This window comes from Alosa pseudoharengus, unplaced genomic scaffold, assembly GCF_046254945.1.
Source record: "Alosa pseudoharengus isolate Yale_2024_CS ecotype anadromous, Long Island Sound unplaced genomic scaffold, YU_APseudo_1.1 YU_APseudo_1.1_scf_18, whole genome shotgun sequence".
Classification (NCBI taxonomy): Eukaryota; Metazoa; Chordata; class Actinopteri; order Clupeiformes; family Clupeidae; genus Alosa; species Alosa pseudoharengus.
In genome coordinates this window covers 14,442,747-14,468,496 of record NW_027468650.1, presented here as the reverse complement: position 1 = coordinate 14,468,496, position 25,750 = coordinate 14,442,747, and the positions used below count along the sequence as shown (strand labels likewise).

Below are 25,750 nucleotides of genomic sequence, written 5' to 3'. Positions count from 1 at the left end.
AAATATTGATAGTATTTAACTACACTGAGACACTAATGTGTTTTGTACAAGGTGTAGCTATTAAACAACAGGGCTGTTATAAATCCATGCCTGTTTAACAAGTTGAGTGTTTAATTTCAGACCATCATTACACCTGTCACACCTCATCCATTGGCATTTTCCATGTTATTCATTTCCCCCTTCACCTTTAGGTGTACTACTCTATTGGAGCACTGTCCAAGTCAGTGTATGAGAAGATGTTCAACTGGATGGTTGTCAAAATTAACATGACCTTGGAAACCAAACAGCCTCGCCAGCACTTCATTGGTGTGCTGGATATTGCTGGATTTGAGATCTTTGATGTGAGTCTTAAAGCTAAGACAAACACTATAATTTTAAGCAAAATATATAATATTAATAATATCCCCATTGTCTTTCAGTTCAACACCTTTGAGCAACTGTGCATCAACTTCACTAATGAGAAGCTGCAGCAGTTCTTCAACCACCACATGTTTGTGCTGGAGCAAGAGGAGTACAAGAAGGAGGGCATTGAGTGGACGTTCATTGACTTCGGCATGGACTTGGCCGCTTGCATCGAACTCATTGAGAAAGTGAGTGAAACATATTACTGTATTTACTTATTAAATACTCACAGTTTGACGGCATAAATCACTACACTATTTTATTACTTGTCTGGTTGTAAAATGTTTTACATAGATCACTTCATGCAGGGGTGCCACCGAGGGGTGGCCATGGCCACCACAACATACACTCTGGTCACCCCTGTGGCCACCCCTGGCTATGTGGCCGATGGACGCAAAATGTGTCCAAATTCACACACATTATTCTCTGTTTAATTGCTCACAGAGTACTTATCACAAATAAATTACACAGATACCACATGGAAGAGCGGAATGTGAGCTTTCCGATGATATTAGCGGCTAGGTGTTGTGATAAACGGTTTGCGAAACATGAAATTTAATTATATTTCCATTAAAGCACACAGCGCTTTGTCCATCTCCACACCCATTACTCTCGGTGGTATATCTCACGAACACTTCAGTCAACACATAGCAAACCATATATCAAAATAAACAGCAGACCTTACCGGACACAAGGATATGAAGCGTTCCTCTGTACAGTAGGCCGATCAAGAGTAATCCGGTTTTTAAATTGCAGCAAATTTCTACATCTTACCCAACTTTGGCCTGAAATTCTAATATATTCTAATAGCAGCCCAAAATGATGAACTTGCTTTCCAAATCAAAGAATCAAAAGTTGGTCATGGCATGATATAGATATTTATACCAGCATGTTTTAGGTGACTACCCTGGAAATCCAGAGTTCTCACGAGAGCACAATTTGAATGCTCAGCGAGTCACTCTATCTGATATAAGCGGGCCAGAGGTGAGCTAAACAGATGACGACAGCGCTGCAATGTCCGGAAACATTGGTCGTAGTGTTATCTAATTGCGTCAATGTCCGGAATCAGTCAGTAAACATTGGTCGTAGTGTTATCCAATTGCGTGCAGTGATATTTTGAAATGCATGCTTGGTGCCGCCCCCCATTTTCATTACTCATAGCCAGACCCTAAATCTTTCTAGATTTGTGTCTGGATTTCCAGGCTTTCAGGTGACATTAATGCAGACCCAAAGTATTTTTCCTTAATATAAAGGCTGACATAAGATATATGCAAGCATGATCACATCATACTTTCCCAGCCTAGCCTAGACTGTCTTGAAAACGATATAGCCTAGCCTATGAAAATATATTTCCAAAACACTATTAATCGATTTTGCAATGGCTTCATCTGGCCACCCCTGTTAACATTTTGTGGTCGCGCCACAGACTACATGGACAAACACTATTTATTTTACTTTTAATAAAATAAAAATGTTTTAATGTTAAAAATTTCATATTCTTTTCTCGCTAGCCCATGGGTATTATGTCCATCCTTGAAGAGGAGTGCATGTTCCCCAAGGCCAGTGATTCAACATTCAAAGCTAAGCTTTATGACAACCACTTGGGCAAAAATGCCTGCTTCCAGAAGCCAAGGATTATCAAGGGGAGACCAGAGGCCCATTTCTCCCTGATTCACTATGCTGGAACTGTTGATTATAACATTGGCAACTGGCTGGTGAAGAACAAAGACCCTCTCAATGAGACCGTGGTCGGACTTTTTCAGAAGTCAAATCTTAAGATGTTGTGTGCTCTCTTCGCCAACTATGCTGGTGCTGATGCAGGTATTCTGTAAATATCTTACAAACTTTTCCTGTGACATTAATGAATTAACATCATGTTTATGAGAAGAGCTGATGGACATGTGATATTTTAATAGCCCAAGAGGCTGGTGCCAAGAAGAAGAAGGGTTCTTCTTTCCAGACTGTATCTGCTCTTCACAGGGTAAGTGTGACAGGTTAAAATAACGTACTAAAGTGAAGGCATTTATTAGTACCACATATCTTTCTTTTAAGTGTATATAGATCAATGGGCCAACTGGGATTCTGTGCAGTCCTACTGATATTTATTTTTATTTAAATGTCTGAACAACAGGAGAACCTGAACAAGCTGATGACCAACTTGAGGTCAACTCACCCCCACTTTGTGCGCTGCATCATCCCCAACGAGACCAAAACTCCTGGGGCCATGGAGAATCCTCTGGTCATGCACCAGCTGCGCTGTAACGGTGTGCTGGAAGGCATCAGGATCTGCAGAAAGGGCTTCCCCAACAGGATCCAGTATGCAGACTTCAAACAGAGGTAAAATCAGTTATTTTTGTCCTAATTATTATACATTTCTTACTACAATATTGAAAGAATATGTCTATTTTAACCTCTTCAGATACCGTATCCTGAATCCTGCAGCTATCCCTGACGGACAGTTCATTGACAATAAGAAAGGAGCAGAAAAACTGCTTGGATCCCTGGACATTGACCATCAACAGTACAGATTCGGACACACTAAGGTGCTTTATAATGTTTCCATAATCCTTCCATGATAAAGCAAACACTGACACTTTCTGAGGTATCTTTTTTTGTATGTCATATGTTTTGGTAGTTGAGGATTTCAGCTATACTTGTATAGTAAATTAGACTGTTACCTGTTTTGACTCTTATCAGGTGTTCTTCAAAGCTGGTCTCCTGGGTGTCCTTGAGGAGATGAGAGACGACCGTCTCGCTCTTATCATCACTGGTCTACAGTCTAGTGCCCGTGGAATGATTGCCAGGATTGAGTACCAGAAAATTGTAGAACGCAGGTAAGAATAACCTCTAAAAAAATAACAAATGATATATAATATCAGTGGTACTAGGCACTCATATATTTGTACACATTGGAGTTCTCCAATACCATACACAGATACAATTTCTTGGCAACATTGTATTAATAACCATATGTTTTAAATGTGTTTTTGATTGAATTTCCTGTTATACATTAATTTCATATTTATATTACATTATATTACATTATTACATTATTCCACATTACGCTATCACTTTAATAACCAGAGCACATCATGGAAATAAAACCATCTTCAAATTTGTTAAACATTGATAGTATTTTAAAAGGTAGAAATACCGCCTACTCTTAAGAAGAAATCATCAGAGAAAGACGAATTTCAGCACAAATTATATTACAGGGATGCACTGCTGGTGATCCAGTGGAACGTCCGTGCATTCATGGGTGTCAAGAATTGGCCCTGGATGAAGATGTACTTCAAGATCAAGCCTCTCTTGAGATCTGCTGATGCTGAGAAAGAGATGGCAAACATGAAGGAAGAATTCCTGAAGCTGAAGGAGGCCTATGCAAAATCTGAGGCTCGCAGAAAAGAGCTGGAGGAGAAAATGGTTTCTATTATCCAAGAGAAGAATGACCTGCAACTTCAAGTCCAGACTGTGAGTATACTAAACAATTTAACCCGCTAAAATGTATTAGTCAGTGAAAGATCTACCTATTTGAATTTAACTAATATTCAAAAGCACATGCAAATATGTTGGATATAGTAGTCACATCTACTTTTATTTGTAGCTTCAATCTATCAATCTACAATCTATTTCTTCATCCTAGGAACAAGACAGTCTTTGTGATGCTGAGGAGCGATGTGAAGGTCTGATCAAGAGCAAGATCCAGCTTGAGGCCAAATCCAAGGAGCTGGCTGAGAGACTAGAAGATGAAGAGGAGATGAATTCAGACCTGACTGCAAAGAAGAGGAAGTTGGAGGATGAATGCTCTGAGCTCAAGAAGGACATTGATGATCTGGAGCTCACACTAGCTAAAGTAGAGAAAGAGAAACATGCCACTGAGAATAAGGTCAGCAGGACTGAAAATCTTTCTAATCACCAAGGAAAATGTTCAAGTAATGAAGTCAAATAATCGAGTAATCGAGTAATCAAATAATCGTTTGACAATGGTCTACTTTTAGGTTAAAAACCTGACTGAGGAGATGGCAGCTCTTGATGAAATCATTGCCAAGCTTACTAAGGAGAAGAAAGCATTGCAGGAGGCTCACCAGCAAACGCTGGATGACCTTCAGAGTGAGGAGGACAAAGTCAACACTCTGACTAAGGCCAAAACTAAGTTGGAACAACAAGTTGATGATGTAAGCAATACAAACAGGAACCTACATTTTACTGCATTAAATGAATGAAGACACTTACACAATTATTTTCTTTTTTCATCCTAAACAGCTTGAAGGGTCCCTGGAACAGGAAAAGAAACTTAGGATGGATCTTGAGAGAGTTAAAAGGAAGCTTGAGGGTGACTTAAAGTTGACCCAAGAAAGTCTTATGGACTTGGAGAATGAGAAACAGCAGCTTGAAGAGAGGATGAAGAAGTATGTACAAATCAGACACTAATCTATAATAAATAATAATTATACAGAGAAAATATATATTAATTCCATTTATATTTTTCATTGGCTTGTTTTAACACAGGAAAGACTTTGAGATCAGTCAACTTAATAGCAAGATTGAAGATGAACAAGCTATGAGTGCCCAGCTCCAGAAGAAACTGAAGGAGCTGCAGGTAAAAAAAAAAAAACAATTATTAGGAAAGAAAACATGAAAAAAATACAAATATGTTTCTCACAAGAAAAAAGTTATTACTATTATTAATATTTTACTTTCCTTAGGCTCGCATTGAGGAGCTGGAGGAAGAGCTGGAGGCTGAGAGAGCTGCCCGAGCCAAAGTAGAGAAGCAGAGGGCAGACCTGGCCAGAGAGCTGGAGGAGATCAGTGAGAGGCTGGAGGAGGCTGGAGGTGCCACTGCTGCCCAGATTGAGATGAACAAGAAGAGGGAGGCTGAGTTCCAGAAGCTGCGCAGAGACCTTGAAGAGTCCACTCTGCAACATGAAGCCACTTCCTCCGCACTGAGGAAGAAGCAAGCAGACACTGTAGCTGACCTCGGGGAGCAGATTGACAACCTTCAGAGAGTGAAACAAAAGCTTGAGAAGGAGAAGAGTGAGCTCCGTCTGGAGTTGGACGATGTGGTCTCCAACATGGAGCAGGTCTCCAAGGCTAAGGTTTGTACAAAATGGCTAAAGAAAGAACCTGTATAATGGGTCTCACTGAATTATCTACACTGACAACAGTTTTCAAGAAATAGTACATGAGAACAAAATTCTGTATTATTTTGTCAGACAAACTTGGAGAAGATGTGCAGAACTTTGGAGGACCAGATGAGTGAATATAGAACGAAGGCTGAGGAAGGCCAGCGCTCCATCAATGACTTCACCATGCAGAAAGCCAAGCTTCAAACTGAAAATGGTAAGTCAAAATGGTAAAACAACTTAGTGATTTGATACACGTATCAAGAAAAAAAGAAGAAAAGAAACAATATCATTGAAAATGTATATTCTGTTCATCAAGGTGAGCTTACAAGACAGCTGGAAGAGAAAGACTCACTTGTTTCTCAACTGACAAGAGGCAAACAGTCCTACACGCAGCAGGTTGAGGATCTCAAGAGGCAACTTGAGGAGGAAGTGAAGGTATTCATAACTGACTTGCAGAAGTCTTTTTAATCGTTACTCTACAGCTATAATATACATATCTGATGGACTTGTATCTGATACTATCCACAGGCCAAGAATGCATTAGCCCATGCAGTGCAGTCTTCTCGCCATGATGCTGACCTCCTGAGGGAGCAGTATGAGGAGGAGCAGGAGGCCAAGGCTGAGCTACAGCGCAGTCTCTCCAAGGCCAACTCTGAGGTGGCTCAGTGGAGAACCAAGTACGAGACTGATGCCATCCAGAGGACTGAGGAGTTAGAAGATGCCAAGTAATGCCACCTGCACTGACTCTGTATGAATTGTTTAAAATCAATCTTTAGAAAAGGTATGTACATTTGTCACTCACTTTAAATTGATTTTTCCTTAGGAAAAAGCTGGCTCAGCGTCTACAAGATGCAGAGGAAGCTGTGGAGGCTGTCAATGCCAAATGCTCCTCCCTGGAGAAAACTAAGCATAGACTACAGAATGAGATTGAAGATCTCATGGTAGATGTGGAGAGATCCAATGCTGCTGCTGCTGCTCTAGACAAGAGACAAAGAAACTTTGATAAGGTAAGAAAATAGATGGTCAAAACACTATTGCCATTATGCCTTAACATGATTTTCAGACATGGACTTAAAGATTTTTGCCTTAAAAGGTCTTGTCTGAATGGAAGCAAAAGTTTGAGGAGTCCCAGACTGAGCTGGAGAGTTCCCAGAAAGAGGCCAGATCTCTTGGCACTGAGCTCTTCAAACTCAAGAACTCTTATGAGGAATCACTGGATCACCTTGAGACCATGAAGAGGGAGAACAAAAATCTCCAAGGTCTGTTTGATCCTCCCTTAAGACAAAACTTAAAGTGACATCACACAACTAACTAATGTCTGTCTGCTTTCTAGAGGAAATTTCTGAGCTCACTGAGCAACTCGGTGAGACTGGAAAGAGCATCCATGAGCTTGAGAAGGTCAGGAAGACACTTGAGCAAGAGAAGGCAGAGATCCAGACTGCCCTTGAGGAAGCTGAGGTACATTCATAAAGATCAAAATAATCAGAAAACTAGTTTCCCTCATTCAAAGACATCAAGGAAGCTTATGTTTACAGAACTAAGTAGATTATCATGTTCCTATATCTCCACAGGGTACCCTTGAACATGAGGAAGGTAAGATACTCAGAGCTCAGCTGGAGTTCAATCAGATCAAAGCTGACATTGAGCGTAAACTTGCTGAGAAGGATGAGGAGATGGAGCAGGCCAAGAGGAACCAGCAGAGAGTGGTGGATACCCTGCAGACCTCCCTGGAGTCTGAGACTCGCAGCAGGAATGAGGCTCTCAGGGTGAAGAAGAAGATGGAGGGAGACCTCAATGAGATGGAGATCCAGCTCAGCCAGGCCAACAGGCAGGCAGCTGAGGCCCAGAAGCAGCTCAAGGGTCTCCATGGACATATGAAGGTAAAACAATGCAACATAACAGCTTATATTTACCTTGTGAAAAGTTGGCCCCTCCGTTGCTCTCAATTTAGTAAAATGTGCGCACGATTTACTAAATTGAGCGCACAATCTAATAAAATGAGACCACAATTTAGTAAAAACAAGAGCACTATCTAGTAAAAAGAGCACACACTATATTTAATTGTGCACACAATCTGGTAAAATGAGACCACAATTTAGTAAAATGAGTGCACATTCTCTCGATATACAAAAATATGTTGCAATGACACCTACCATGCTCTATACTCACCAAACAACACAAGCCCCATAGCATTGGCTAGTTTATTCCCTGTTTGGGACAGGGGAAAGTGTTGACTTGAGCGGGGGAAGTTGTTGATGCCATAGTAAACTTATTGTTTATATTGTAGCGTTATTATTATTTAATTATTCATTTAATATAATGTCATTATTATTAATAATGATATGTACAAACATGTAATGAAAACATGTTTGTGGAAGCCACTAGTTCAGAGAAAACTGAGAAGAAGCTGCAGATGTGCGTGTGTGGTTGGCAGAAGGTTACAAGTCTAAAAGGCCTGAAAATCCATCAAGGGAAAAATAAGTGCTTGGTAGAGGGAACACAGCATTGATAGCTACTTCTTAAGAAGTGCATCAAGTCAGTTGAATTGAAGTTCAGTGGCAGGAAGTAACCCACAGTTCGCAGGACATCAGCACCCCTGTTGTTGAGGAAAGGTCTAACACTGAGGCAGAAAGAGAGGCCAGTCAGCCAAGGAGGGAGAAGATTAATGGTCAGCAGAATGCATTATATGGGAAGATGTTAAAGGCACACTATGCAAGATTTTCACCTTTATGAAGCCAATTTGATGGTAAACGTACTTGTAATAAGCGAATTGTTCACCTAGCATAGCTATACAGCATAGACGTAGCAAGTCCCTACCGAGAAAACCAGCCATGCAACTTCCAAGAGTGGCGCCCCGCCAAAACTCGCAAGAATCAGAAACATTAGTTCTTATATAGCTCTTTGGAGATAGTTTTTGCCTGTTGTTAATCCTTCACCTTCACAACAAAAGCATTTGCATTGTGTGCAGGAGGGATAAGTCGCGAGAAGTTTGCTATTTACAATAGCAGAGTAACATATAAATACATCGCGACTCTAGAGGGAGCTCTAAACTCGCCAAAAATACCTAAACCTGCATAGTATACCTTTAATAGTGATTTGGTCAGCATCCTGGGTCAGCTCAAGGGGAATGGAAAATGGGAGACATTATTTATAGCTATGGTAAGGAAAGATTTGGTATTATTGAGATAAGGGCAAAACGGCAACATGAGGTAGTCAAATCTAGGCGCCAGCAGGAGATAGATAAACTCATCAAGGAGAGCAGGCAGCTTAAGAAGCAGTGTAGAAAAGCTACAGATGATGAGAAGGAAGGTATTGACTGTCTACAGGCAGATGCGAGGGAGCGGTTGGCAGTGCTAAGAAGAGCTGAAAATATTAGGAAAAATAGGAAGAAGAAATCACAAGCTCGACTAGCATTCTATAAAGACCCATTTAAATTTGTTAAGTCTTTATTCGTAATGCAGAAGAGTGGTAGTCTTTTGGAACCTAAGCAGAAGCTTGAGGAGTACTTAGAGGGAGTGCACAAAGATAGGGAGAGGTTCAGAGAGATGGTACTTCCCGCTGATATCCCACCTATTGGTGAATAAAGTAGCTAGTGCGACGATAGTCCACCAAGGTGGAAAGAGGTGCAAGAAGTAATAAAACGTGCAAGGGCCTCTTCAGCCCCGGGACCTAATGGAGTGCCCTACCGGTTGTATAAGAGTGCACCAGATGTTTTAAGATTTCTATGGCAATTGATGAAAATAGTTTGGAAAAAGCAGAGTATTCCCAAGGCTTGGCATAGGGCTGGGGGGATATTTATTCCCAAAGAAAAGTGGAGTGGAGATTAATCAATTTAGGCCAATTAGTCTACTGAATGTTGAGGGGAAGTTTTTTTCAGTGTTGTGGCACGGAGACTGACAATTTACCTTGAAAGGAATAAACTAATTGATACCACGGTGCAAAAAGCTGGAATCCCTGGCTTCTACAGGTGCTTAGAGCATACCAGCATGATTTGGCACCAAACTCAGTTAGCGAAGCGTGAGAGGAAAGACCTGCACGTTGTGTACTTGGATTTGGCTAATGCTTTTGGATCAGTACCGCATAGCCTGTTGTGGGAGGCCTTTGATTATTTCAGAATCCCAGGTAGCATAAAAAGCCTAGTAAAAGCATACTTTCTGGATATTCAACTATGTTTTACTACAGCTAAGTACACCACAGGGTGGCAACAACTTCAGATAGGAATCATGGCGGGATGTACAATCTCCCCACTTGCTTTTACAATGGCCATGGAGGTCATTATTAGGGCCTCAAAATGGGTAGTGGGTGGGGAGAAGTTGCAGGGAGGGCCAAGCCTCCCCCCAATTAGGGCTTTCATGGACGACATGACAATCTTGACGTCAACCGCTCCATGCACCAACAGGTTGCTGGATAAGTTAAATAGCAATCTGCAATGGGCCAAAATGAAGGTGAAGCCAAGTAAGTCTAGGATTCAATTGTTAAAGGGAAGGTAATAAGTTTGCTATAAATAAAGAGGTGATTCCCACAGTTCTGGAGAAACCAGTGAAGAGTCTGGGAAGGTGGTATGATGCAAGCCTCAGTGATAAGTCACAGGTTGAAGACTTGAGACAGGACACTAGGCAAGGTATTGCAAAATTTGACAGGTCAGGGCTGCCGGGTAAGCTCAAGCTTTGGTGTCTGCAGTTTGGTTTATTGCCTCGGCTAATATGGCCATTGACGGTTTATGAAGTTCCTCTGTCAAAGGAAGAAAGGTTGGAAAAAATGGCTTTGTCAGAAAATGGCTCGGAGTCCCACGCTGCTTAAGCAGTGTAGCCTTGTATGGGAAGGGCATTGTAGAGTTGCCAATATCTAGCAAAGTCCTTTTAGGCAAGTCCCTCCACTCGGCGGCCATATAACAACGCTTTTTGGGCACTCGTCGGGCATCCATTTCGGCAGAAATGCGCGTGCGCAAGGCTTCATGACATCAATCTTGCTCCAGCGGCGAGATCACAACACATGATTGGCACGATGTCTTCACAACACACCATATGATTGGCTCAATGTATTCACATCACACCACGATTGGCTCAATGTATTCACATGTCGACGTTTTGCAGAGGAAGGGGTGGGATATGTGTAGACAACGGCCATATTGGCAAGACAAACTAGCCCCATGCATTTCTATGGAGTATTTTTTGAGTGCTGTGTCTCCACATTAGAAAGTCTCTGATATCTAGTCTGACAGAGAAATTTAAGTGCGCTAAGGCTAGATTGGAGATGACTCCTACTCAGTCCAACGACCCAGTGGTGAGGAGAGTTGCACCAACAGTTAATGCAGGGAGGAAGTGGAACCCAGAAAAGGCAGTTAAGCAAGCTCAATCAGCATTGAGGCATAGGGATATAATGGGCCATGTGCAGCATGGGCGGGGAGGTCTAGGGGTGGACTTAAGTAGACCTTTGTGGAGCAAGGCTTCTGCAGGAGAAAAGAGGAAAATGGTAGTGGAGGAAATGCATAGACAGGAGGAGACTGTAAGATGTACTAAGGCAGTGTCACAGGCAAAACAATGCCTAGGTTGGTTAAGAGTATTTGGATATTTTATTGTGGTAATATGGTGGTAATATGGGGCGTAAGCTAAGGTAAGCTAACTGGCTCATTTGTTTTGCCTGAAAAGTGCAACTTTGCTTTTTATTTCTATCTTTTTGGATAGCTAACTGAATCCACTGAAACAATAGTTAACTGAAACCAGATTAGGCTGTATATTAGCAATCTAGAAAATACATGTTTACATTTCTAACATGTGTACCTTGCAGGATGCCCAACTGCAGCTGGATGACGCTCTACGTAGCAATGATGATCTCAAAGAGAACACTGCTATTGTGGAGAGACGCAACAATCTGCTGCAGGCTGAATTGGATGAGCTCAGGTCCATAGTGGAGCAGACTGAGAGAGGCCGGAAACTGGCTGAACAGGAGCTGCTGGACGTCAGTGAGAGGGTGCAGCTGCTGCACTCTCAGGTAAAATCCTAAACATGGTGGTTTTAAGATTTATTCATATTACACAGATTATTTCACAATGTGACACAGACCATCATAAATATGTCTGTCTTGCCACATAGAACACCAGCCTGCTGAACCAGAAGAAGAAACTGGAGGGTGACACATCCCAGTTGCAGAATGAAGTAGAGGAGGCTGTGCAGGAGTGCAGGAATGCTGAGGAAAAGGCCAAGAAGGCCATCACTGATGCTGCCATGATGGCAGAGGAGCTGAAGAAGGAGCAGGACACCAGTTCTCACCTGGAGCGCATGAAGAAGAACATGGAGCAGACCATCAAGGACCTGCAGCACCGTCTGGATGAAGCTGAACAAATCGCCATGAAGGGTGGCAAGAAGCAGATCCAGAAGTTGGAGTCCAGGGTGAATGCTGCGTTTTTGCTAAAGAGCTGTTTCTAATAATCAGTGCTCAACTAGATATAATTACAGGTGGACATATCTCCATGTGTTAAACATTTGCTTTATTTGTCTACATGTAGGTGAGAGAGCTGGAATGTGAGGTGGAAATAGAGCAACGGAAGGCCAGTGATTCTGTCAAAGGAATCCGTAAATATGAGCGCCGCATCAAGGAGCTCACCTATCAGGTATATTAAATTATACCATATTAAAAAGTTTTTTTATAATACATAATGCTAAATGCTAAAATTCACCCACCTCTCCCATCTGTAGACTGAGGAAGACAAAAAGAATTTGAGCCGTCTTCAGGATCTGGTGGACAAACTGCAGCTGAAGGTCAAGTCCTACAAGAGAACATCAGAGGAGGCTGTAAGTGAACATCCTCTTTTTATTCTCTTCCTTGTTTTATCTAATATCAAAGTATTTTAATCTATTAACTGCTGAACATGCAAATAAACAATAAACGAAATACACTTAATTAGATAGATAGATAGATAGATACTTTATTGATCCTCAAGGGGAAATTCAAGGGTCTCAGTAGCGTAAAGACATAACACACAACATGCACTTACAACAGAAATGGTAAACATTAGTATAAGTATAAACATATAACTAAACTCCACTGTACAATAAAGTCAGTAGAAGATAAGATAAGAATCTAACAAACTAAATACTAAATACACTATATAAGTTAAATTAAGAAAGTCCAATGTGCTTGAGGGTGATCAAGCATAAGACGCTTGTAGTGACAGGGCCAGGACTGGTGAGGTGCTAAAGGGAGTGAGTGTCGTGATGAAGGTGCAAACAGTAGTCCAACCATAGTCCTTAGTTGTGTGTGCCTGGCAAGGTGCTCAAGAGAGTGGGTGTCATGGTGAATGTGCAAAAAGTAGTCCAACATTAGTCAACAGTGCAACCGTAGGGTCTAGAGACCAGCATAAATAATATAGTCAAATAGGAGAGTAAAGTGTAATGTAAACAAGATAAAATAAAAACTATTTCAGTGCAAGAATGGGTTGAGGTAACAGTGTAGCAGTAAAACAGTAGTGAAAACATTAGGCTGTGTACAATAGTAAAACAGTAGTAAAACAGTAGTAAGCAGTAGTGGGCAGTCAGTACTCAAAAAACATGGACGTGGAGAGGGTGGAAAGGCAGACAGACTAAGCAGAGAAGTCTATCTCTCCTCTCCCCTTTAGTGAGGCATTGAACAGTTCAATGGCCCTAGGAACAAATGACTTCCTCAGCCTTTCAGTTGTGCATGGCAGTGAGCGAAGTCTCCAGCTGATCAAGCTCTTTTGGTTTTTGATAGTGCTGTAGAGCGGATGACATTCATTGTCCAAGATGTTGATCAGTTTGTTTAGGGTCCTTTTGTCAGCTATTGAAGTGATGCACTCCAGTTCAGCTCCAAATGTGCAATTTGTGTACACATTTCAGGAAGAGCAGGCCAATAGCAACCTGGGCAAGTTCCGCAAGATTCAGCATGAGCTGGATGAGGCTGAGGAGAGAGCTGATATAGCTGAGTCTCAAGTTAACAAGATGAGAACCAAGAGCCGTGATGCAAGTAGCAAGGTGAGAGCAACAGTTGCCACTGTATTGAATACAAATACATTAATATCATTGTCATGACCAGTATACAGTATATTACTATAATACATTGTGCTATATTTGCAGCATTTAGCAGTACTAGGCTGATTAAAATGATTAAAATTGGCCCTATTTACCAGTGAAATGCTGGTAAAACGTAAAAGTGGTTGGTAGATTAATAGAAGCTATTAAGACCCCTGACAATCATATATTAGGCACATATTGCTGACAATATTTTTTTGCTGTACCACAGAAAGGAGTCGCTGAAGAGTGAAGCTCTCATGATGGACATGTCTGAAAAGTTCTTGTTTGCTGTGTTTTAGTTTCTAGTATGGAATGCATTCCAATACAATCACTTAAAAAGTGTTTCTGTTGTCTGTATGTTCAGATACTTGCATGTAACATTGTAATAGGACCCCACCTATACATTCACAGCAGGCCTACGTAGAAGGGGGGGGGGACTAAACTAAGGGCTTTCTTCTTCTTTGATGACGCTATGAAAATAATTGGCCCATTATAAATTTCATTAAACTGACAGTCATGCCTGCTGGGACCAAGTATTTGTTATGCCCATACAGCAGATTAACAGAGTTCCATATAGATATAATATCATAAAAAATAAACCTATTTACTTTTAATATATGCTCTCTCTCTGCCTAATACAGGCACATAACTTGATATGCCACTTAATTGGTATTGTTTTTAAGTATAGAGAGACTTACCTAGCTGGTTAGCTCTGTCTCGTAAGATCATTTTGGCTTAATTTAATAAGAGTTTGACTTATTTCAAGGCATCTTATCCAGACAAATTTAACACACATAAAAAATCAAATTTACTTGTTGTCATGATGAGACGTCTTAAAGGACAATTCCTGCGATTTTTCACTGAGTACTATAGGTACATGAAAAAAGGAAACGAAAAAAATCAGTACTACCTATCTCGAGTTGCTGCAGCCAACAGCTAGAGTAGCCAGACATTTTTTTTTTATGTAACGACAGTACTCAGTGACCTAGAGAAACAGAGATCTATGTGAAAAATTGCAGTAATTTGAGTAATTTGAAGCCTTTTCACCATGACGAGTCAAACACCCCCTCGAGAGGTAGAGTACGTTGATTGAAGGAGTACAGAGTTTGACCGGTGTAAGTGCTTACAGCCCAAAATGGCTAACAGTGCAAGTACTAGGGGCCATTCGCTAAACATATCCAAACCACCACTTAGACTAATAGCAAAGGCTGCTAGCAAATAGCAAGCTCAGAAAAGTAAGTATGGCAGGGGACAGGGGCATTCTAATGGGGGCCAAGTTTGCTTTTGATCTTCAACGAGAAGAGGTTACAGCTCCCTGACCTCTCACTAGCTTGAAGAATCTGGTCATGCCTACTTGCACTGACTGTATATACAGTCAATGCTTTCTAGAGTTCATATAAAAGGAGCTGCCTATATAGAGAAGTGAGAAACTGAGGAAGGGCTCTGTGAAAATATAACTTTCTTTAACCCTGAGTATAAAGAATTCGAAAACAATGCTAGACTAGCCATGACATTACCGGTTCTTTGGTCATTTCAGTCAAACTTAGATACAGAGGGGGTGTCCACACATATTTACCATTATACCATGCAGATGCAAGATGAAAAGATTGATTTTTTAGGCTACAGTGATCTTAGAATCGGCAAAAGTTCGGCAGGATGACATTAAAAGATGTCACTGAACCATTGGATGAAGAATGGGCCTTATACTCTGCATTTGTGACCTGAAGTAAGCTGTGCTTGCATATGTCATGTAGCTAAAACCAACTTTTGATTGTTTGATATGGAAAGGAAGTTCATTATTTTGGCGTGCTATTACATTAGAATTTCAGCCCAAAGTTGCACACCATGTAGAAATTTGCTGCAATTTCAAAACCAGATTACTCGAGAAATGCTTCTTATCCTCGTATTGGGTAAGGCCTGTTGTAAATTTTGATATATGGTTTGCCGTTGAGTGTTTGAGTGAAAAGTTTGTGAGATATTCCACAGAGAGTAAACGTGTGCAGAGAGAGATGTGTGCAAAATGTAGTATGATTTAATTTCATTAGAAAGCTTACTTTGCACACTTTCATGTTCATGTGTGATATCTGTGTGACATAGCCTGACGAGCCAGACCCACATTAAAATGTAGGGTCTGGGCACTCACCGTTCGCAGTGCTCAGTCTGAGGGGCGTGATAATCGGTTGTCTTTCAAATTCCCTCAGCACGCAATAGGACAGCGCTGAGTCCCATGCGTTTTCCCAACAGCGGAGCTAGTTGGCTAGTTCAAACTTTTGCCAACTTAAAACAAGCTTAACTCGTGTCACACTGTTGGCCAACAGCAACATCCATCTTCTTTGTTTTCAAGTAGCAGGGAATTCAAGCCAAACTGTTGCAACTCTGCCATTAATCATTATGTTAAGCCCGCCTAACGACTCTATACACGATTTGATTGGCCTGATAGAAGTTAAATTTTTCGAGCTCACAAGCCAACGGAGAATTGCTAGACTAGTCCTGGAAGCAAATGTAATTTGCTGCCGCTAGGGTGCGTCTAGATTTCTAGGCTATGTGTGAAAAGTACTCCATGTCACCTAAGGTCTGGAATGTACCTTGAATGTTATTCCTCATTGGATAAAACAAAACATCTGCTAAATGAATAAACATATGCAACTGTTATGGAAATTAGTAATTTTGATGGTAAACAAATTTGTAATAGGGAGAATCGCAGGCCCTCTACAGCTTCAGCTTAGCCAGCTACGGAGAACCAATCTTGCAAATTCGCTCTCCCCGACCCGGAGAATCACAAATTGCTGTACGCCAATTGTGCAATTTGTATTACATTGTCTAATATTATCTTGTCAGACGACATGGCTCTTCAAAAATTATCTTAGCTGGTTTGTAAACAAATATGTATCATATTCAAGAGAAAGTGTGCTAGTAAGACAACCTTTGCGTAAAATACATACTCACGTCTGCTGGGGGAGCCAGATTTAAAGTCAGTATTTTGCATAGCATTACGGTAATGTCTTATTCATTTTCATTTCAAAGTATGTGATGGTTTTGAACATGTCAACCGGAAACCCTCTCGAAGAAGATTGAAAGGGTCTATAAGAAATAATAAACACTACTTGGAATAACTATCACAGTAACTATCACAATTTTAGGAGATCAAAAGTCTGCTTGGGAGTACCTATCACAATGTTAGGAGATATTATAACTCTACTAAAGAGATAAAAGGGTGAACGGTCTTAAGAAATATATATATAAAATAAATGTGTACTATTTTGTTAACACTGAAGACATAAACTATGAATATAGTGAAATTACCGAACTCATTAACAAAGCCAAATCAAGAATTACATCACATCACATGCTCAACAAAGTAAAGTCTGCTTACTTTTACACCTATTGGCACTGAAGATTGAACTGCGAGAGTCCACCTCAAGGACCAGAGAAATCTTCCATTTGAGCACTTTCAGTTTTACTGTCAAGGCTGTAAAAAGGCTCATCCACAAGGTTCTTCTGTATGACAAAGTGGGAAAGAGAGAAATAGTATAAATACATAGAATTTAAAGTAGTATAGATAAAAAACAATAAGAATCTTTCCACGTCCTTGTGCTTGTCTTGTAGCCCAGGCTGATCCTACACTGAAATGACTGTGTACTGAAATTAATGTTCTGGCTCTGGTCCCAGAGGAGGAGTCTGTTGGCTGCTGCTACCCTGAAATGCTATAAGGAGATGACAAGGTAACACCTGTTGTGCTTCCCTTCACAACACAGCTCTGTGGGAGGTGATGGACAGAAGAGTGCTGTGATCTTGAAACTATTTCTTAACCTCAAACTTGACCATGGCATGACATTATGTAGCCCTAAACTGAATATGTTAGCAACCTCTTTCTTAAATAGATGATCAAATCAGTCCTTTACTTTTCAGCAATAACCACATTTCATTGAAGCACATCATAATTTAATTTCAGTATATACTGGAAAAAATGCATAATCAATAAATACATGTAACTACCCAAAATATTTTTTTTCTCTTCTAGTCTTCTAAGTTGTAACCCAAGAAGCCTAGGAGAATAAAAAAGGAGGAAAGAAATCTATGCCTTGATGTCTGTTTTATGTGCAAGACCACCTGTTGCAGATTAGATTGAAATATTTGTCAGTCTCATTGACATTTCGCAATAATTTCACAGGGTTATCTTTGTATTCAAGGACAAAGGGAAGGAGACATGCATGTGCATGGTAAAGACCACACAAGGGCTTGCAAGTACCTGTCTTAGCAACTTGAGGGACAGCAACAGACCGTCTAAATCTGATATGTCCCCACAAACTATAGCCCATGAACACTAAAACAAAAGTGCAGGGGCACAGGAGATATTTTGAAAGTGAGGGGGACCAAATTGTGATAACAAACCGATAGTGAGATCAGATTTACAGATATCGGATCGCCACCTCTGGCCCACTTTCGGCCATCATATTTTAAACTTGCCAGAATATTAAGAAATTACCATTGATTGTTTTCAAAATATTTTTTGATAAAAATGGTCAACACTGTGAGATGAGCACAACGCCAGATCTGCCCTCAGACTAGCTTCTTGCTATGTGCAATTCTACTTTTCTTTTTTTTTAAATTTATTTCACATTACTTGGGCCAATGGTAGAATACTCTAAAAGCAACATGGGATGTTGATATTTTATGAAGCCATGAATGAACAAAAGTTCATCATGCCTATGATCCAAACATACATAATCAAATAGTTAGGCCTACTGACAGGCGTAACACCGCTGAATTCTAAGCTTGTTTAGGACTCCACACTGAATGTGTAGACCACTCTGGGGTGTGGTAGCCTACTCTCTGGAATTTATGCACCAAGGTAACTAAAGTATCCAATATATTTGTGTCTTGAAATTATGTTTGAAATAAAGGTCTTAGAACAAAAACGTTGGGTAAGACTTATTTTATAAGTTAGTGAAAACGAGTTGATTAGTAGGCTAGTTGAGATTGTTATCAATAAACATAACAGCTAATGTCGGGATGAGCAGGAGACTAGCCTACCATAAATCCTTAAATTATGCCCGGGATAGATTATATTTATAGCCGGACAAATAAAGACCGGTCCCCATATACAAGGGCGTAATAATTGTCTACTAGTAGGGCTATCAGTCCACCAGTAAGACATTGTTTAGATTAAACCCAATGAGATAAGACCTCTTCTTAATATTATTATTATATTGTTGGTTGGATTAATACTGTTGGCAAAGAAAAGCCGTTTTCCTACACCATGGGTCTCCAACACTCACTCTCAAGCTCATTCGCTTGTCGCTCCTTTCGAGTTTAGGCTGAAGCATAGGCTACTAATCACAATTGTTGCCGCGACTCAAGGCATTCCAGCCTACGAATTTAATAAAAAGTAAATCCTGCATAATTAAACAATAACTCAATGTAGGCTACTTGGCTACGCAAAAAGGTTTCCATTATAGCACAGCCCCTGTTCAATGAACGGCTACCTTTTCTCGCAATAAACAGCGGTGGATATCCCGACACTTTTTCAACTGCATTAAACGTAATAGTGAATAATCAAATACCCCCCAGATTTCAGTGCCCATCAGTCCCAACATTTAGCAATATAATCAAACAGTCCAAAAGTAAATGAATCCGAAAACCAAACTAAAAATGTTATGCTTTTGATAGCCTATGGTATGGCGCTCCAAACTAAACGCATGTCTAAACGCAGCAGATTATAAATAATAAAAAAAGCCTGCCTCAGAATACCAGCCTGCCCCAAATAAAAGTCCTGTGCTTTGCACAAAAGACCCCAGCCATATTTAGAGGATTTACGCTAAGCAAGTAACCTGGATTATTTTATGATGGTTGGTAAACTGGCTTCAGATATCCAACCGAGTGAATACGAGATTGTTCAGTCTTAGATGGCTGTGGTTAGTGATGTGATGCTGTTAACCCATTCGCGCTGGATGCTGCATGACGCAACATTGACCCTCCTGCTGGATGCTGCGTAGTGCAACATTGACCCTCCCGCTGGGCCCCGTAGCGCAGCATGCTTTTTATATCATGTTTCTAGGTGCTACAGAGGCTTAGATATTACATTTTGGTAGACGTTGACAATTTTTAGTATGTTTTCAGAAAACCCTCAGGAAATAAGGTTATTTAGTCTAGAATGCCATAGGATTCTATAGCCGTTTTTAGCAGGCATTTTAGGAGTAAATGGGTTAATGGGGAGTTTTACATAGCTAGTGTAAACCTATAGGTTATTATTTATTTAGTATTATTTATTTAGTGTACCTAAGGCCTTTTTCCTTATCAAATGTGAGGGGGACGACGGCCGTCTCTTCAGCACTGCGGGGGACATACTGTATCCCCCACGTCCCCCGTGCCGCCGGCGTGCCTGCTGTTTAGTGTTAAAGAGTACACCTATACATTTTTCCAAACACATTAAACAAAAGTAGATATCACACAATACATAATTAAAAAGCCTCTTCAGTAAGATGTATCTATTTCATGTAGTAGCAGTCAAAATAAAGGTGCTTACTCTACAGCATCAGCAGCTGAGCCGGCATGATGATGTTCAAAAACAAAGTTCACTTGGTTGAATGGTAATGCTGTGGTTCTTTGTGAGGGGGTCAAAGGTCACTTTTTCACAATAGGAGACCATGAAACAAACCTAACAAAAGAAAAGAAAAAGACAATGCTTAATACACCACCATGACAGAGTAAATACGATGAATACATTAGTTACATGTACTGAGTAAATCCAAATTCATGGTCCTTAGCAAACAAAACTGTACAATTCCCACAGGATTACCACTTCTCTGTCCCTCTTCCATGGGTTAGTCTGTGAGGTCATGTGGACATGGATAGAGAAACAAGGAAACTATATGATGCAATCAGAGTCCAGACACTTCCCGATGGGTTTGAGCAGGGTGTCACGGGAGTCCATGAAGCCACCTGCTACAGCAAGTCATCCCATGCCAATAATACCTATCCTTTAGGAGAAGCTCTGACGTCCCGCAGGCCGAGGGGGTGATGGCTCAAGGACTCTAGACAGCTGAGACTGGTCCCCATAAGGGTAACGCAGGAGATGGAATGGCATGTCCAACATCTCACAGCTATCTAATTAAGGAAACTGTGACCTCAAATGTCTTACAGTGGGTGAAGAAAAATCACCTTCACTCTCTTAGGCCTTAACGGTCACATTATCGGAACGTTGTGTGTGGCTTCACGCTTTCTTTGGTGTGTAAACATGTCTTGACAGTTTTCTTGTCCCCAAGTCAAGTGATAATGTAAGACTCAGATGCCTTTGACTCAACACCTCCTTGACTTCTTCTTGGTGCAAACAGCTGAACTAGTGTTTCTAGATGGATATGGTTAGAGAGGTCAGTAGCCAGCTACCCTGTAGACTTAATGTTTTCAGTAATAAAATGGATGATTTTCCTGTGTGCACGATTTATATTTCATTTCAGATACCTAGTCTCTTATTTATGATGTTAAATATTACATTTCAACATAGACACAACACTTTTACATGTAGATCTGTAAGCACGCTGTGTGCATGTGTCACTATCAAGTGCAAAAGTTTTGTGGCCATGCGAATGGTCAAAACCAGGTCTTCTTCATCTCATTTTACAATATGTAAAATATCTCAATACAATATGGATTAGGTAGCTGTTCTTAATTCATTTTGCAATTTAATTGGCTTATGTGTTTCAGTACCATCTGTATAACACACAGTAGCAGCAGTTGTGTGTGCATTCAGGCGGCTGAGTCCAAAGAGCAGCTGCTGTACAAATTCATAAGGGTGTGAAGGTACACTGACAAATGCTTCAAAGGCCATCTGCAGTTGATGGAGGAACCTGAGATGCAATTCACAGGGTTATCTTTGTCCTCAAGGTAACAATGCAGTGCCAATAATACAGTACTTAGGCTCCTAATAAAATCAGCTGTGGCTGTCTATTGGACTAGTTTCCTATCCATAAAAAAAGTTTCGGAGGGGAAAAAAAGCATCAGTTTCAGTTTTCCAAAATAAATAAATAAATAAACAAATAAAATGTACGGTAACACCTTATTTGTACCTATACTTGTTCCAGTGTATCTACATAATGAAGTGCAATGTAACAACCTATGCAACAATTGAACTATTACTGATATAACAACTGAGCTATTACTGAAATAACACTGATTTATTGTCATAGATAATATTATCATAGATTTATGGTCATAGATAATAACTAAATATTGATTAAGGCTGCTGATTAATCATCATCAGTTCATCAACACATTATTACAATCTTGAAATTATATGATAAAACACAGCAAGCAAACGTGCATTTTGGTGGAGTAGAGATTTATTTACAGTGCGAAAGCAAACAAAATAAATTGACAACAAAACAAACCAAATACAAAATGAACCAACTGGTTTGCAATGTAAAAGTTCTTACACAACCTCACAACAAGCTGTCACATCAAAATGCACTCTCATTCAACCGCAAGAGACCCACAGACAGTACAAAAGGCAGCAGAGCTCTCCTGGCAGCCCATTGTGGACGAAGGACTTCCACTTCCAAGGCTGTGACAGACCAATGACGAAGGACTTTTGTCTCCCCCTGGCACTCGGTGCCTGTTATTCCCCTGTTTTCCCTGTCTCCCCTTGCACTTAGTGCGTCAGCTTGTTGTGAAGATGAATTTTAATGTATTTTCGTATGTTCTGTCTCCTAGCACTCGGTGCTGTTATGTTCCCCACATACAGTGCTGTATGTATGTTCCCCGGTACTGTTATAACTGCCTGTTTATACCCCTGTCTCCCCTAATAACCCATCTTCCCTGGCACGTTGTGCGGCAGCTTGCTGTGAGGCTGTGATTCCCCTGGCACTTTGTGCTGTATGTCCCTTCGCAACCTGCTGAGAGGTTGTACGTTCCCCAGCCCTCGGTGCTGTAACGTTCACCAGCTCTCGGTGCTGTAACGTTCCCCAGCACTCGGTGCTGTAATGTTCACCAGCGCTCGGTGCTGTAACGTTCCCCAGCGCTCGGTGCTGTAACGTTCCCCAGCACTCAGTGCTGTAATGTTCACCAGCGCTCGGTGCTGTAATGTTCCCCAGCGCTCGGTGCTGTAACGTTCCCCAGCACTCAGTGCTGTAATGTTCACCAGCGCTCGGTGCTGTAATGTTCCCCAGCGCTCGGTGCTGTAATGTTCCCCAGCGCTCGGTGCTGTAACGTTCCCCAGCACTCGGTGATGTACAGTATGTCCCCAGCACTCGGTGCTGTAACGTTCCCCAGCACTCGGTGCTGTAACGTTCCCCAGCACTCGGTGCTGTAACGTTCCCCAGCGCTCGGTGCTGTAACGTTCCCCAGCACTCGGTGCTGTAATGTTCCCCAGCGCTCGGTGCTGTAACGTTCCCCAGCACTCGGTGCTGTAATGTTCCCCAGCACTCGGTGCTGTAATGTTCCCCAGCGCTCGGTGCTGTACAGTATGTCCCTAGTGCTCGGTGCTATAATGTTCCCCAGCGCTTGGTGCTGTAATGTTCCCCAGCACTCAGTGCTGTCTCCCCCCTGATGCTTGGTGGTGTCGCAGACCCCGGTGGCAGATTTTTGTCTTCCCCAACCCTTCCCAGAACATTTAAACTGACTATTTCTCCTACAGACACAAACACTGAAACACCCTCACACACACACTTTGTTGTGCGGGGTTAGGTTATGTGTTCAATGTTATTTATTATTTTATGTTCCAGTGATGTGATTAGTATATATTTATAGTTTTACTGTCATTATCATTTATGGTGGTATCAACCACTTAGCAACAAATTGGTTGGCTTTTCTGCCTTGTAAGGATAAAGAGAAGGCTAAAGAGAGAAGTCCTGTGTGGTCAGGAGTCTGGAGAGAGCCCACTTGAGAGGTTGTACACGGTGAATTGTGCTATTGCTATTGTTTTCAATAACCTGTTGGCGTGAGTATGGACCGCAAGGGCCGTATTTTAACAAATGTCTGATTTATTTTAATTTCAAAGTATTATGATGGTTTTGAATGTGTCAACCGGAAACCCTCACAAAAGATTGAAAGGGTTTACTATCAGAAATAATAAACACTACTTGGAGAAACTATCACAGTAACTGTCACAATTTTAGGAGATCCAAAGTCTGCTTGGCAATAACTATCACAATGTTAGGCAGTCCCTCCAGGATTTCGTGAGGATTTTTTGAGATTATTGCGACTTAAAATGCCTGATTTCCCGTCAACTTTTCTAAAAAAATTGCAATGTCGCGTGTCTTTAGCTGTTTGTTGCGAAGAAATTGCAGGAGGAAGTGAAAATTGCAATTTTCTTTTTTCTTTTTTAAATTGAGGGCAATTAAGGTTAGTAAGACCAAAATCACACTGATCATCTTAATGCTTATTAAAAAGGATAAGTAAAGGTAAATAGTAAGGATTACAGAAAATCAAAGTAGGCTTTCTTTATTTGTGTAAATACTTTGACTGGGGTAATTCACAAAGCAGTATGCAGTAACCTTTCGTAGGACTGTCCAAAACAGACAGCCCCCTAAAGAGATGGCATCATGTCATATGTTTCAATATATTCATATATTTTGTAAATCATATTAAGCTCATATCTTTTTAATAATTCATATTCTGTGACCTGCATAATAACTACTAGTTAAGTATCTAGTAATTTCATATTTATTTAAACTATTAGACTACAATTCTCCTTAATGTCATTACATTGGTGGTGTGTAAGTCTAATTGACTGCCTGCCACTTTAAGTACGTGAGAGTAGCCTATTTACATTTCTGAGTGGATTGGTAAGGCTTCCATCTCACTGCTTTCGGCAAATAACTTTTTGTGAGTGGAAATACCTTTTTGCTTAGTGCATTATGATATGTGGATGCAATTCGGGATTTTCTTTGTCGTTAGTTAAATGTTAAAAAATAACCCTGTAGTGGGAGCTGAACTGGAGTGCAGCACTTCAATATCTGACAAAAGGACCCTGAACAAACTGATCAACATCTTGGACAATGAATGTCATCCACTCTACAGCACTATTAAAAAGCAAAAGAGCTTGATCAGCTGGAGACTTGATATATCAAGGGACTTGATATACCCTGGATAGGGGACTTGATATACCCTGGATACCCTGGATATATCTCTCAAAGTGCACTCTGGAATCTTTGGGATGTAGATCATCATGAGTGCGTTAATAAATCTGCATTGCGAATAGTCAGCGCAAATTATTCACGTCGACGAATTTATGTAGTCGATTACGTCGACTACTTTGACTAACCATCCCATCCCTAACACACGCACGCACACACACACACACACACACACACACACACACACACACTCACACACACACACAGCATAACACTCACACACACACAGCATAAGACTCACACATACACAAACTTTATGTTGAATGGTCACAGGTTTTAAAGGATGTGAGATTCCCTCCTCAACATGCACTTTTTCCTCTCGCAGTCTCTAACTTTTCTGTTTACAATTTAAGCTGATATTAAGTACTCTCATTCAATACAACAGCCAAATGTATTTAGCATTATGTTATAATATAAGAAATGATTATACAAATTAAATAAATAAATGATAAACTTTACTTGGAGTAACTACCACAGTAACTAGTCTAACTATCAGAATTTTAAATAGTAGATCCCAAGTCTTTTACTTGGAGATCCCAAGTCTGCTTAGGAGAAATTATCACAATTAGAGATATCCTAAGTCTGGTAAAGTGAAAGATCTCAGTTATAATGTTGTACAATTTTAAAGACTGAAGACTGAAAATTAAAGACTGAAGGCATAAACTATGAATATAAACACATTACGATAGTCGTTAAAAAGGAAAATCAAGAATATTATATCACAGCACATGCTCAACATAGTAAACGCCTGCTTACTTTAACACCTTGAGATCTCCTGTTGTTTTGGTATTGAACTGTGGGGGTCCACCTCAAGGACTAGAGAAATGAGCTCTCTCAGTTTTGCTGTAAAAGCTGTCAAAAGACTCATCCACAAGGTTCTAACGTGTGACAAAGTGAGCAAGAGTGAGAAATAGTATTAATACATAGTATTTAAAAATAGTATAGATTAATATATAGTATTTAAGTTCAGGCATATTTAATGACTTAAGGTGTTTATAATAATTACTTCTGTTACACTTACCTTGACCTTAAATTAAGTGAATCCATATACTGCAGGGGTAAA

General features: G+C 40.6%; 1 protein-coding gene and 1 long non-coding RNA gene across 2 annotated transcripts in view; one reads left to right on the top strand and one right to left on the bottom strand.

Moving 5' to 3' along the window:
- Positions 1-14,105, top strand: part of LOC143130975 (myosin-7-like) — a 17,701-nt gene extending 3,596 nt beyond the window's left edge. Inside the window, exons 12-36 of the mRNA XM_076290307.1 lie at positions 192-341; positions 420-590; positions 1,914-2,223; positions 2,319-2,383; positions 2,534-2,739; positions 2,822-2,945; positions 3,100-3,236; positions 3,618-3,873; positions 4,046-4,288; positions 4,401-4,577; positions 4,666-4,811; positions 4,912-5,002; positions 5,109-5,498; positions 5,616-5,742; positions 5,845-5,963; positions 6,057-6,253; positions 6,352-6,535; positions 6,622-6,787; positions 6,862-6,986; positions 7,100-7,408; positions 11,316-11,519; positions 11,621-11,917; positions 12,034-12,138; positions 12,224-12,319; positions 13,382-14,105. Coding sequence (XP_076146422.1) covers positions 192-341; positions 420-590; positions 1,914-2,223; positions 2,319-2,383; positions 2,534-2,739; positions 2,822-2,945; positions 3,100-3,236; positions 3,618-3,873; positions 4,046-4,288; positions 4,401-4,577; positions 4,666-4,811; positions 4,912-5,002; positions 5,109-5,498; positions 5,616-5,742; positions 5,845-5,963; positions 6,057-6,253; positions 6,352-6,535; positions 6,622-6,787; positions 6,862-6,986; positions 7,100-7,408; positions 11,316-11,519; positions 11,621-11,917; positions 12,034-12,138; positions 12,224-12,319; positions 13,382-13,573 — 4,587 coding nt within the window. The 3' untranslated portion in view covers positions 13,574-14,105. The remainder of the gene's footprint in view (positions 1-191; positions 342-419; positions 591-1,913; positions 2,224-2,318; positions 2,384-2,533; positions 2,740-2,821; positions 2,946-3,099; positions 3,237-3,617; positions 3,874-4,045; positions 4,289-4,400; positions 4,578-4,665; positions 4,812-4,911; positions 5,003-5,108; positions 5,499-5,615; positions 5,743-5,844; positions 5,964-6,056; positions 6,254-6,351; positions 6,536-6,621; positions 6,788-6,861; positions 6,987-7,099; positions 7,409-11,315; positions 11,520-11,620; positions 11,918-12,033; positions 12,139-12,223; positions 12,320-13,381) is intronic.
- On the bottom strand, positions 3,161-25,750 carry LOC143130976 (uncharacterized). Its single transcript, XR_012988018.1, has 6 exons — positions 25,709-25,750; positions 25,444-25,565; positions 20,082-20,213; positions 16,929-17,053; positions 12,209-12,294; positions 3,161-3,249 (listed from the first exon to the last, which is right to left on the bottom strand). It is a non-coding gene; the product is annotated as an uncharacterized LOC143130976 (long non-coding RNA).